Genomic DNA, 13,580 nt, shown 5'->3' on the forward strand with positions numbered 1-13,580 from the left:
GGGAAGCTACTGGGAGGTGGGATCATTGCTCAGAAACAGACTTGGAATTGGAGTTATTTTCTCATGGGTGGGGATGAATTGCATTTGTGTTTCACTTCTTTTATGTATTATTACCATTACTGTTGCTATTATTCTTTTCCTTTGTTATCCTATTAAACTACCTTTATCTCAACCCTAAAGATTTTTTTTTCCATTCTCTTCTCCATCCCCGTGGGGACAAGAGTGGGACCATATGTGGTGCTGAGGTTAAACCTTGACAGGGAGTTTTACTATTGCCAAACTGTTGTACATGTGCTTCCCCCTCAATACTTTTACCCACCATTACAATACAACAACTCTTGGTTAGAAGCAGAACTTAGTATTTTTTGCCTTTGCATGAACCATTTCTGCCTTTGCACTGTTTGTACACAGAGTAGCTTGGTGTACAGTGCATTTCTGTACTTATCACTTGGTACCTCACCTTTAAAATTCTCTGCAGTGATCTCCACACCACCTTTCAGAGGTCCTAACCCTGACTGCTGAAGTCCTGTACTCCTCCTCACAGTCTTCTGGGTACCTGTGACAGTCTCTGCTGAGCATTAGAAGTGAACCCATGACACACAACAAAGCAAAGACCACACTGGTTGCTGAGACTATTGATACAACAAAACTGTGCGTCAACAGGTGCAACTGCTCTGACCTGCATCTTAAAAATGGAAAAGGTTCTACCTATGACAGATTGAGCTGTAATTTTCCTTTCTGTAGGTGAGAAACAAGTCATTGGTACCAGCAAAACAGGCACCTGTTAACTGTTGCATCACCATGTCTTCCTGCTCATAGTTCTTAATAACATACAGTACATAATACATACACACCTGTTATCTATGGTTATCTAATTTTAATGGCTCTGGTCTCTTCCAGGAGTTACCCTCAGATGTGGATGCATGACAAAGAGGGGCCTGATGTGGTCATAGGTAAGAAGCACAGCCAGTTGTGAAATGAATGACATCTTTTCATGGGCTTGGCTTGTACCTGCAGACAACCTGGGCATTATGGATGTTTTTGAGTTGTGTGGAATAAAGCCACAGTCTGTGGGACAGCGTGATCTAACAGACAGTCTGTTGTGAGGATGTAAGTTTACCTCACAAACGGTAGCAGTTAGGGATAATTGTAACTGCATTACTTGATCCATTAGCAAGAAAAACATTACTAACTGTTGTGTGTGCAACAGCATGCCAAAGGGCATGACTCTGGGCAACTTTTACCAGCACTGGGCGGCTGCAGTTCTGATGTAGATCTGACTGATTATCTCATGACAGTCCTGTGGTATGTGCTTCTTGTACGGATTCCCTGAGCCACACTGACCTTGATCAGCTCTGACTCTCTAGCCTCCATGTGGCTTCTCTTAGAATTGATTGATCATTTATTCATCTTCTGCACAGGGTGCAGAATGTGACCAGTTCAAGAAGTTGCAATTCAGTCCCTATTTCAAGATCTAACAGGGATACACTTTGCATGAGACCACAACAGCAGGTGACAGCACCTATGGCTTTCTTTCTCATTAAGCTTGCTGGTTTCCTCCCTTCTCCCTCTGGCCTCGTCCAATCTTAGGTATTCTCTGCTCAAACAAGAATTTCCCCAAAAATACAACAGGCACACTTTAGCTGCATACATTTAAGTGCCTGCAGAACATCTGTGGATGTCTGTCTTTGAGGTCATGCCAGCCAGCTCACCATTTCCCTGCATCCATCTTAACAGCCATCTGATAATGGTGTGTCGTTTCCTGTGTCACACTGTGAGTGCAGGGGTGTACATGACAGTGTGGATGTTGGCTGCTCCCTTTAAGGCAGAAATCAGTTTATCACTTGGAAATTTCAGCATGTCCCCCGACCCAGTAAAGCTGAAACATGCTTCCAGTTATAAGTCAGTTCAAACAGACACATGCTCACACAGTTCTGATCTGACTGGACTGATCTCCCTCTGATCACTTCTTCGATCAGGGGAAATTTATTTTAAGAGTACATCATATGGGAGTCACGGGAGAAATAAGACAGAACAAAAAATGGGGATTGTTTCCCTTCTAAAGTCTTTAGGGATATCCTTTCTATCCTGTCATATCTCAAACCCAACTAACCTAAATGTTATTGTATCTGTTGGCTTTGGCAAGGACTCACTGCTGCCTTTTATTAGATATGAAGAAATAGGTGGGAGAGAGAGTACCAATTAACTATTAAAAGTGGCTTTCACGTACTTTGAAAGTCTGCATGTCCTCGAAGCACACTCAATAAAGTTAACAAGGCTAACCAGGGCACTGTATAATGTCTGTGAAACCTAGATGGGCGTTCTGCAGACTCGTCGAGATTCTGTTGTGTGCTCCTTTAACTCCACACGGATCCAATACACACTTCATAAAGTTCTTGTCTCAAAATACTAACCTTGCAAACTCCTTCCTTCCAGTCCTACTCAAAAGTTGCTGTTTTCAATTAGTTTTCCAGCAAGAACTCCCTCTCTGCCCTCCGTGCCACTCCCTTTCACTCTCAATTCACCTGAACACCAGAAGTTATTCACATCCTACGCCCATATAACACACTCACACACCTGTCCCTCTGTGAGTACTTGTAGTTATCCTTCTTGCATTATGTCTGATCCACGTGGTATCTGCCTCCAGGCAATAACGTACTTATTTTGAATTCTCAGCAAAGCACAACACACATTTATTATACTATAGCTAATATCAAATTACTACTAAATATAACAGCAACAACAATTATCTTTGGTAGATATTAGCCCTTTAACTCCCTTTCCACAAAGACTTTTCTTGAGCATGTTAGTTTGGATGCAAAAAGAGATTTCCCGCAATAGGCTCCTGGAAATTAGTATAGACTCAGTAATGACCTCAGTGAGACAACCATCATTAGTTAATAGCGAAGAAGAGGTGTCAGTGGTGCTTGAGGCACTCGTTGAAATCAATTAACACAGACCCTATGCTAATGGTACAGCCATAGGTTCCACACCATTTTATTTTCATTCTCCAGCCAATGATAACAATCCTTTGCAGATGGTCTAGAACTAAATGTGAAATACTCATTTTATCTGCCTCCAGTATTTTCAGTTGTTGATCGTGTTATCACTTTGAACACCTTGTGCAGAGTATCTTTTTGGAAATAATAAACTCCGAAACTATAAGCTAAAGGTGTTCAATGGAATCAACTCAGAAGCCCAGAAACAGTAAGTATATTAACCAAGCTTTGGGGCTTGAGTCTGTAATTTTTATTCATCCAACACTTGTTTTTCAGTCAAGGAAACTATTTCTATTCTGCTTCTATAACAAGATTGGTCTTCTCTTAATAGAATGTATAATGAAAATAACAGCTGTATTTAAACACATGGCAGAAGCCATTAGGCATGGAAGAATTACTCTTTTTCTAGTAAATCATGGCTGTCTAAGAAATTTTATACATGACTCTCCTTGTCCATACTATGAGCCAAATTGTGTCTTGTTTTATCCCAGTTAAGATGCACTGGTTCCTATAGTTGCTGGAACAATTCATATTCCCCTTATAGCTCAGAATGCACTGTGGGGAAATGAAACAAAACCAAAGTTTTTGTTATAGACAAAGGAGAATTTGAGAGGCACAGAAAAAAGATGAGGAGCAAGGCAGGAAAGAAACTACTGTAGAATACTTAATATCTACAGTATCTTTCAGGTCTGTCCTTTTTTCCTCTAGCTGTTTAAACATCACATTAGAACCTGATCTGAGCACTACTTTCACGGACATTATTGCCAGTTGCCACTTTTCCTATTTACAGTTGCCGTCCCATTTTCTTCACTAGTTGGATATATTCTGAGACAGGCTGTTAGAAACTAATAACTCTGCCGAGACTGTAACTTTTTATACCCTTACTGGATAATTACTACTGGCAGATAGTCAGTCCAGGAATCCACCTAGCAGAAGCTGCTGGGAAATAATCCCAGTCACTATGTGAGAGGCATGGCTACAGCCAGGCAGAGAACAACCAAATATGGAACCAAACAAAAACTTCCACCACTTCACACTTCAGTAACTATTCTTCCCTCTTAGCTCCAAGCAATTAAGTAAACTTTAACCTCAGTATAGTAAGAATTACTGTGCCGTATGAGTGCAATATGACACAGTAAGCTTTTACCACGGATTAAAGATGGTCTAAAAACACTGTGAGCATCTAGCAAAACACTGGGAATAGCATGCAACAACATGGGTATTGTTCTTTTCTAGCTTCATTGATTATCCATTGTTTGAAGCCTCAGATTGGTTACAAGCTGGCACTCAACCCTTGGACAGGAATTCCTGTGAATATTGGGCTTTTGAGAACAAGCTTTACATGAGTGAGAAGGATATTCCATGCATTGGCCAAGCTCTGTACTCTCATGTGTGTCCTGAATAGGACCGCTTTCCAGTCTCAGCACACAGGCACAAAGGCATACCACTACATCAGAGTCAAGGCAATGCCCCAACTGCTCAAGAGGAGATAACAATGCCCTTTTCAGTGCTGCATCTTCCTCAGACTCGGAATCCTCACAACTTTTCTGCAGCCAAGACAAATTTGCCTTTAGCCAAAGAGCCGTTTCTGTGTCTTCTGCATACAAAATTTGTGGTTGCGTTTCCAATGACTCAAGAGTGTTGTTTAGCTCCCACCCATGATGTTCATTGTTTACGTCCCTGGATTTGTTACCTAATCAACTACATATGCACTTAATTTCACTTTGTAATAACTCTAAATAGTACTTTTCACAAAATCTCTGCACTACAGTGAATATTGCTATGTTTATCCCAGGAACTACTCAGAATGTGATCAGCTTTTCAAGCTTCATCCACTTATTGATCAGTTGGTTGAAAAACTTAAACAGCTGTTTGTTCTTTGCCAAAATATTTCTCATGCAATTTATTTACAGGGGAAACTATCTTAAATAGCATATTCTTCTTTCAGAAGTCTCAGTATTATATACTATCATGTGTGTTGGTTTAGTACAGACAAAGGCAAAGGGCAGAAGTCAGTTCCTCTCCAACTTTATGCTTTAACCCTAACATAAAACCAGTGAGAGACGTCATTCTCCACATTCCTTATTCTCAATATGCCACCTGAAAAGAAATACATTTTAAATCTGTGTTTACTCAAGGTAAGATTCTTACCCATATGAGTAATAGGAATTCTCAGCATACGAGATAAAAAGTAATTTTGGAGCTATCAAAATTATGAGGCCTGATTCCCAATATCTCCTTTCCTTATGGATTCTCTGGTGTCTAATAAAATATGTGTTTATTAGTCTTGCCCTCAGTTAAGGTACTAACAGTTTCTTTCTCTCTATTCTTCTCATCTGCTTATTTCTGTAATAAAGGCACAATCCTAGGTTCATCTAAGGATTCTCTCACTAGAAGGCAAGAGAAGTGTAAGAGGCAGAGTACATCAAATGCATGGAAATGTAGTAGACCTGCCTGCAAAGTAAGGCTTTCAGTTCACAGTGAATTTCCTCTTTTTGATTTTTTTTAATTTGATTTTTTTTTAATTCTTCTTAAAGTAGATGGCCCCCTGGGCCTTGCTCACCAAAACAGGTTAATGGTTAATAGCTTTGCTGCCCACAGCAGCAATAGAAAGGACCAAAACATCCTTTCCAGAGGCATCTGCCAGGCACTGCGGCTCTGAGCGGCTGTTCAAGGTGGATGTGGCTGGGAGCCTCCCTGTGCTGCCATGAATTACAGCCCACCCTGGAGCTGTGACCTGGGACCATGCAGGACAAACACCAAATTATGATGGACTCAGCACTTACTGGGTCTGTGGCTCTGGGACAGACTCACCACCCGGAGAGCCACCAGGCTCTGGGAACTCTGAAGGAACAGGAGACTAGCACAGGATAAGCTTCTTTTTCAGTCCATTTCATTAGGAAGACACTGAACTGTGCAGCTCATTACTAATATCATGATGGCCCACAGCATGGTAAAGAGCAGCTTCAGAATGAAAAATGGGTGCTTAAAAGGGGACCTGAAAAAGACACAGTTGATGTCACTGGGCTGAGGAAGGACTCCTAAACATTTTTAGCAACGAATTAGAGTAAGACCCATTACTGTCCAGCTCTGTCCACACTTTAAAGATACGCTGGAATTTCAGTGTGACATCAAACTCTCAGAATAGCAACAGCTGCCAGTAAAATTTTCTGCCATCTCTGGGTGGCTAAGAATTTGTCCATCCGGGCAGACAATGGCCTGATCTTGACTATTCATGCCTGCATTACATCTTGGCAGGGCCACAGCCCATGATACACCTGGCACAAAGCCTTCAGTACTTGGAAGCTCCAGCTAGTACAAAGTGTTGCCTTTTATACAGTTAACAGGACAAGCTGCTACCATCGGCAACTGGTAGTGTTGTCTACTGGTAGTGTTATCTCTGCTTTCTTTGTCCCACACACCCCAGACTGGTTCCTTGTATCCATGACTGCTTTCACTTTTCTTAACTTCAACTTGCTCAGTGGGCTGGGTCCAGATTATCTGGAAAAACACCTTAACCTCCAGGTAAAAGACAGTGGTTGACAATTACTCTGCTGTGCACAATGGATATGATATGTGCCTACAGTACAATAAGCACATCTGACCTGAGACTGGAGTGATCCGCCTTCAGATAGAAACTTTTGGCCATCCGCTTCAAGCATAAACTGCATTTCTTAGCCCTTATCTTCTGCAAATGTAAACACATAGTAACATACAGCTTTTCAAACCAAACAAAACTACATACATACATAAGAGAAATTATTAAACAATAATAGCCCTTGAAGAGTCTTCCACTCTTCCTGACCTAACGCTTGTGGAGGATGAGTGAAGAAACCCCATATTGTTTCAGCGGTAGTCCTGTAAATAAGCTAGCAGAAGGCTTTCAGAGACTGATGATTAGATCAGATCACATGTACAGCAGAACAGAATTCCCAAGCTAATACCAAGTGCCTTTCCCCAAAGCACTCAGCTTTTCCCCTCTAGAATCTCACACCTGGGTACCACTCTCATACAGCGATATCACAAGCGAGCATTCTGGGAAGTAACATACAAATAAGCCCACAAAACACTTCAGAACTCTTATACCAAACACTAGCAAATTGTTTTTGAACCAGAATACAATGTACCTAGCCCAGATAGGCTTGCTTTTGCTGTAACCTTGGTGTGCTCATTTCCATGTAAATACACAGAAAGTTCTTCACCTTGGAGCCATTTCATAGGGGGGTTTGTATCTGGAATGTAGGTATAAAGTGAAAGTTCCATGTGTGCTTGTAAATCATTTGTGCTAAATGATCTGTGCAAACCTCAGACATACCGAGGTTGTCCTTGGTGGAAAACAAAATGAAATGCTCTTACTTGGGTAAGCAGTGTTACATTACCAAACCCGTACCTGGGACCAACTTTTGATGGATTTGGGGCCTACACAGTGCTTGGGAAAATGGAAATACTGGCTGTAGCTAAAGTCCTAACTAGGGGTACCACTCCTGAGAAAACTTGGGTCACAAATCAGCTGTGACAAATGTCACCCATACTCGCCACCCTGCAAAGGAATTGCGGAGCTGCCTTCAGCTCTGAAAGTGCTCCCTACACTGATCCTGGCAAAGATGCTATTGCTCCAACACCAGCTGGAAAGAATCCTGGGTAGAATTCATGGGCTTGTCTCCCTTTGCACCGAGTCGTGGAGTGGCAGGGTGGTGTGACAGCCCACCCACACAACCTGTCGCAGGCTCCAGCTGGGAATAAGCTGCCAGGATTGCACGTTGTTCTCTCCCCTGGTCACCCACTGTGCCATACTGCAGAGTGTCAATGTGCTGCTGTACATAGGGTTAGACCTACATGCTCTTAACTAAAATGAGAGAAAACATTGTAAGAGTGTTGGACAATATTTTTCGATGCATTTTGCTTTAAGAGAAAAGAATAGAATCTGTACAGAGTTCTAAATCTTACACTCCACTGTTTCTGCCTAATTTTCTCCCCCCTCTAAATGGCAGCTATGCTTTAAAGCACCAACTACTATATACTTCATAAATTATAAAGTCCACTTTCATAATTTTTCTTTTTATACATTGGTCAGAGACAGTTTCAACATAGAAAGATGTATAGGAGGTACCCTAGGTCTTCCTCCAACAAAGCACTTCAGCATACACTTCAACACGTCAGCATCCCAGCTGAAGACAGTGGGATATATTTCAAGTAGTGCACAATTCACAATTTTATTGAAGCTCAAAGACAAATAAAAAATGAACATACAGCAGGAAAAAAAAAATCCAGTACTTGTATAACTGGCACTATGGTAGTACCTTCTACTGAAATTCCACAGAAGTAGGAAAATACTTTCTTTGGTTAATTCAGCAATGTTCCTTTTGGAGGCAGTAACCAAAAAAAAAAAAAAAAAAAAAAAAGAAAGAAAATTCACCCAGTTCCACTTAGATTGCAACAAAACTCTTTTTAGGTAAAATATAAGACTTTTTATGATTGAAGTGTGATAACAAAAAGCAGAGTCTTGGCAGCAGAATCAGGAGATGTTGTGGAATCTTAATATTAGTTATTCATAAGTATGTATGTGTCAGGAAATCAGCTTCTAATGTCCTTTACAATTTTGCTGTAGAGTGGTTATGCTTCTAGCATGTATCAGTGCACCTCTGACATTTGTTTAAGGGTCAAATAAACAATGGTACTGCTATTTCATTCCATTTAGAAAGTTCTCAGATGATGTTTCCAGCAATAGTCGGGTTTTGTTTTGTGGTTGGAATGTTTTTTTCATGATAGTGTTGGATTTTACTATCGCTATAAAGGGTTTTCCCCATCTCATCACATTTCTGGTGCCACTATTTTACCAGGTATCTGAAATACTTCTGCACTAATAAGTACTGGTTGTCCTGGGACAGCACCCAGAAAAGATACATACATTTAGGGAGGTTTGAAATATCACAGCACTTCCCCAAAATGCAAGCTAGTCATTGCAACCACCTTGGCAATGGGAGCCTGGAAAAGCTGAGAGTGGATTTTAAAAAAAAAAAAAAAAGAGAGAGAGAAAAAGGAGAAAAAGGAACGTATCACCATCCTTTAGCATGGCTACAATTAGGCCAAAAAAATGTAGTCCTCTTGCTTCCACATCCAGAAAATCCTGGCAAATACAGAATAAAACAGCGCAATACTGAGTTGTCTAAACACACCAGAGATAATCAGGCCTTCTCTAGTATTCATTCACCTTCAGTCATACCTTGGTTTGCCTTCCTCATGTCCACCATTGGTAAAACATTAGACAGTATGGCACATCAGAAAGTAACTACTGAGCAGGGATTTCTGCTGATGGCAGGGTTTTTTAATGCTCAAGGCGCTGGTACAGCCAACTCGTGTGTAAATGGCAACCTTGACTCTACATTTTAATTTTGAAATAAAAGCATTTTAAGTTCCGGTAAGTCGCACAATGCAAGGAAAGGGATCCTAGAAACAATCACACACGCCCAAATCGTTTAGCTACGTACAGAAACATGCAGTCACCACAGAATGAAATATTCATGAACTCAGGGAGATTAAATTGTGTGTTCCTCTATCACAGTATGTAAAAAACCGGTTATCTTCAAAATAAAGCCCTTGTGTCCACCTTATTAAGCTGTACAGGCCCTGTTCAAATGATCAGTCGTTGATACTCTCTTTTAATTGAAACAATAGGATAGATTTGACCCAACAGTAGCAAACCTAAAAGTATAGGAGGTAAATGCTACGAACTCAGGGGTCTCCAGCTAGGGATACTATTTTTTTTTCAGAACACCTTGTATTTCTCACGATAATTGCAACTACTACTCATGCAAAAACATGATGTGACATAGTTGTTGCATTAATTTATTGCATTGCTGGTTTACATTCCTTCATTGTGTTACTGTCCTCTTTACACATTTCTAACAAAACCAAACTATAGTAAAACTAGTTGAAGAAACACAGCTCAAATCCAGGACAGGGCAACATTTCTTTCTTTCACAAACGCTAGGATTATAATCTGGTTTGGGGTATCTGTCCATTACAAGAATTATTCGCATTTCAATGAAATATAAAGGGCTGTGTTTTCCGGTCTAGCACACACGGATCACTCCTTCCAACAATCGCCGAATTACGGTGAAACTTGCACATTTATCAGTCCCTGCCTATTACAGACCTACAGACAGAGCAGAATTCATCAGCTTCAGTTTGGTTAAACCCATGCCGAGAAAAATGAATGGAAATGAAGACAGTGCCCACAGACAAAAGCACTGATCAATGCACTCCGCTGACATTATCTTAATGGCAACATTTTTCCATCCCATCCTCCCTACTTTCCGATCCTTCCAGCAGCAGACATATCCGCGCTAAAGGATGCGATCTGACCCATTTCTCGCTGAACTCCGTCACCCACAGGTTTTCACTCGGCAGCGAGCAGCCGTCCCCCGGTCCACAATGACACAGCAGGGCTTGGAGGGGCACGGCGCCCGGGCTCTTTCCCCCAGGTGACTCGCCCCTCGCCGCCGGGTGAAAACCGAGGCGAGGGGAGGGGAGCGGCGGCCCTGCCGGCACTGGCCCCTCGAAGTGAGGTAAACTTTCGCGGCGGCACCTGGGCCGCCGCCCGCGGCGCCGCTCCCGCAGGGCGGGCGGAACAATGCCCGGCGCCCCGGGCCCCGCGGCGGCGGCCCCGCGCCTCCCCGCCCCGCCGCCCCCGTGTCCTCAGACAACCTCCGCCGCCGGCCCCCCGCCTCCCGCCGCCGCGCTGACAAAGGGCGGCGCGGGGCTGCCCGCGGCGGCGCGGCCGCGGCCGGGCGGGAGCGGGCCCGCCGCCCCCGCCCGCCCGCCCCGCCGAGCGCGGCCCCGGGCAGCCGGCCCCTCCGGCGGGCGCGGCGCCGGCCGGCCGGCGGCGGAGCGGACCTACCTTTTTGTCCTCTTTCTCGCTGCCGTGCCTCCGCTCCGGGTGGCCGCTGTCGGCGGCGGGGGCCGGCTCCGCGGGCTGCCCATCGCGGTGGTGCGGGCGCTGGTGCGGGCAGCCGCCAGACCCCGCCGCCGGGGGGATGGGCTCCGGGCACGGAGAAACTCCCTTAACATCCATCTCCATCTTCCAGTTCACTGTATTGCGAGACAAAAGCAGGCAAACACTTTCCACCACCCCGCGTCTCTCGTGTGCTTTCCCTTCTCTCTCTTTTCTTTTTCTCTTTCTTTCTTTCCTTTCTTTCTTTTTTTTTTTTTTCCTTCCTTTCTTCCTTCCTTCCTTCCTTTTGCCCCCTCAGGAGGCCGTGACACGCATGGCTCTGGCCGCCGCTGCTGCACCGATCCGGCGGCTGCAATTCTCCCCTAGATCCTCCAGACTTTTGTATCCAGCGTGTGTGTGTGTGCGTGTGTGTGTGTGTGTAAGAGTGAGTGTGTGTGTGTGTGTGTGTGTGTGTGCGTGCGCGCGCGTGTCCTTGGTACGATGGCCTTCAATCGCCCCGAAACAGCAAACGCTAACTAAGCAGATCTCTCGCCACGGAGATCAACTCCCGGCCCCGGTCTAATTGTGGTGGTTATTTACTTTACGCTATCTGTGTCCCAGGCCCGGACAAGCCCTTCTGGCTGCAGCCCTTTGAACAAAGTTAACTGGAGGGAGCCGAGCCCGGGGAGGGGGTGGGGGCGAGGGGAAACCACCGGGCTTTAACACGGGGGAACTGACAATAACCCGGTAATGTCAAGTAAAAGTTAAACCTCCCCCTTTCCTCCCCTCCCCCTCCCCTCTCCACATCCCAGGCAAGCGCAATACAGCAAAGCAAAACAAGCGATTTCAGACCTGTGCAAGGTGCTGTTGGCGAGGAGAGGCGAGCATTTACCCGATTGTTGCTTTTATTTTATTTTCCCCTCGCCTCCCTCCCCCCACCCCCCCACCCCCAGCACCACCCGCTATTGCAAATGTGGGCTCCTTGATGTTAATCTCCTCTCCGTGGTCGGAGTGTATGTGTGTGACTGGAGCTCCCTCTCTCTCAGGCTGCCAGCGCCACGCAGCACTGCACAAGGAGAACTGGAGTAAGGAGAAAAACAAGAGCAAAATCCAGGCTGGAAATCTGTATCAGCACCAGCCACCGGCTCTCTGATTTTATCAACGCAAATACATGAAGAGAAAGGGAAAAACATCTCATGTGAGACGCTAAATCGGTCGTGACTGCAGCACGCACACCATTTATTTCGTTCCCTGCGTTAGCTTCCTTCTCAGACTGAAGTTAGACATGGTAGGGAAAAATGCAATCTCATTAAGAGTGTTTCATACCAAAACAAGAATTTCCTTAGCGGTGCCGGAGCGAAGCCAACTCTCCAGTTAGTCTCCTTTTCATTTTGAAGAGATGAATGGTGAGCGTAGACCCAGTCTTTCTTAAATCAGGACACCATCAGGTGACCAGTCTGCACTTCTAAATATAACACCACATTGTCCAGAGGAACAGCTGCTTTCAAAGTTAACTGGAAACATCTACTGAGAGAGAGCCCACAGTGTCAAGATACGTATCTGATCTATACCTGATCTGTCTGATGCTTGAACTGACCTCTCCAACAGCAACTACCTGCTCTGAAGAGCTACTGGCCCGCATCCTCAGGAGCTGGTCTGTTTTACAACAGGAGAGAATCTGTCCCACGGTACTTTGGGAAGTGGGTGACTATCAGGTATTACATGGTGCCCTTTTACTCCTCGCCTTGGGTTCCGTTATTCCCCAACAGGGTTGTTACTGTGGGAACCCAAACAGATCTTATTGCAACAGTATGTTTGGACAAAGGGCAAGAGCTAATCTTGCAATAGAGAAAAGAGACTTTGCCACATACCAAAGCTGCAGTTTTAAAACACACATCTCTAAAGATCCTTTAGTAGTATTCTCAAAGCGTGGCAAGTATTTGTAGGCCCTGACGTCTTCTTAGATTGGTGCAAATAACGAGCATTTCTACTGAAACTATGAGCATCATTGTTTAAAAATGAGGTAAATAATAAGACATTCAAGCCCTGAATATTGAAGCTTATAATTTAGATTGCTTACAATCATTTATTTATAATCCTTTAAATATATCTATGTTTTGGGGTGGAAGGCTTTAAACATTCTGGATACTTGTAGTTTTAGCCTTGTTAGCAAAAAGTGGCACTTACTGCAGGCAGGAACTTTTGGGGGGGATCTGTTTCCATAGCCATGATGGCCGCAGAACCTGTGGACTTTGCTGCAGAATTGCCCTGAGCAAAGCAATGAGCCCACACAGATGACAAGCCACCCCCCCGTCAGTCCGCCTGCGCAGTCACCACCTCCTTCAACACATAAGAAAGCACACAAGGAGCAACATTCTGTGCTCAAGAGCTTCTCCAGTTTGGGTCAAAGTACTTCCAGTATCATGGGTTGGAAAATGGCAAGATAAAACTGAAAATAAAACCACTATTCATTCAGGTGCTGCAGCACACACCTACAAAATCATTGATAAATGATATAGAAGCCTTCCTGAGATGGGTAATACTAAAGTGTGCTGTTAGAAAATAACAATTCCCAACGTACCGTCTCCAGAACCGTAAAGCAACATCCAAAGCAAAACCAAACCATCTTAAAATAGAGAAAGAGAAAA

At 44.0% G+C, this 13,580-nt stretch overlaps 1 protein-coding gene across 1 annotated transcript in view; it reads right to left on the reverse strand.

Annotated features, from left to right (window-relative positions):
- LOC311205849 (uncharacterized protein) overlaps positions 1–11,473 on the reverse strand; it is a 220,432-nt gene extending 208,959 nt beyond the window's left edge. The window contains exon 1 of the mRNA XM_084280361.1: positions 10,900–11,473. Within this exon, the coding sequence (XP_084136487.1) occupies positions 10,900–11,079 (180 nt within the window). The 5' untranslated portion in view covers positions 11,080–11,473. The remainder of the gene's footprint in view (positions 1–10,899) is intronic.
- Between the last annotated feature and the right edge of the window lie 2,107 nt (positions 11,474–13,580).

This window comes from Gallinula chloropus (genome assembly GCF_964237585.1).
Source record: "Gallinula chloropus genome assembly, chromosome: 2".
NCBI classification, from domain to species: Eukaryota; Metazoa; Chordata; class Aves; order Gruiformes; family Rallidae; genus Gallinula; species Gallinula chloropus.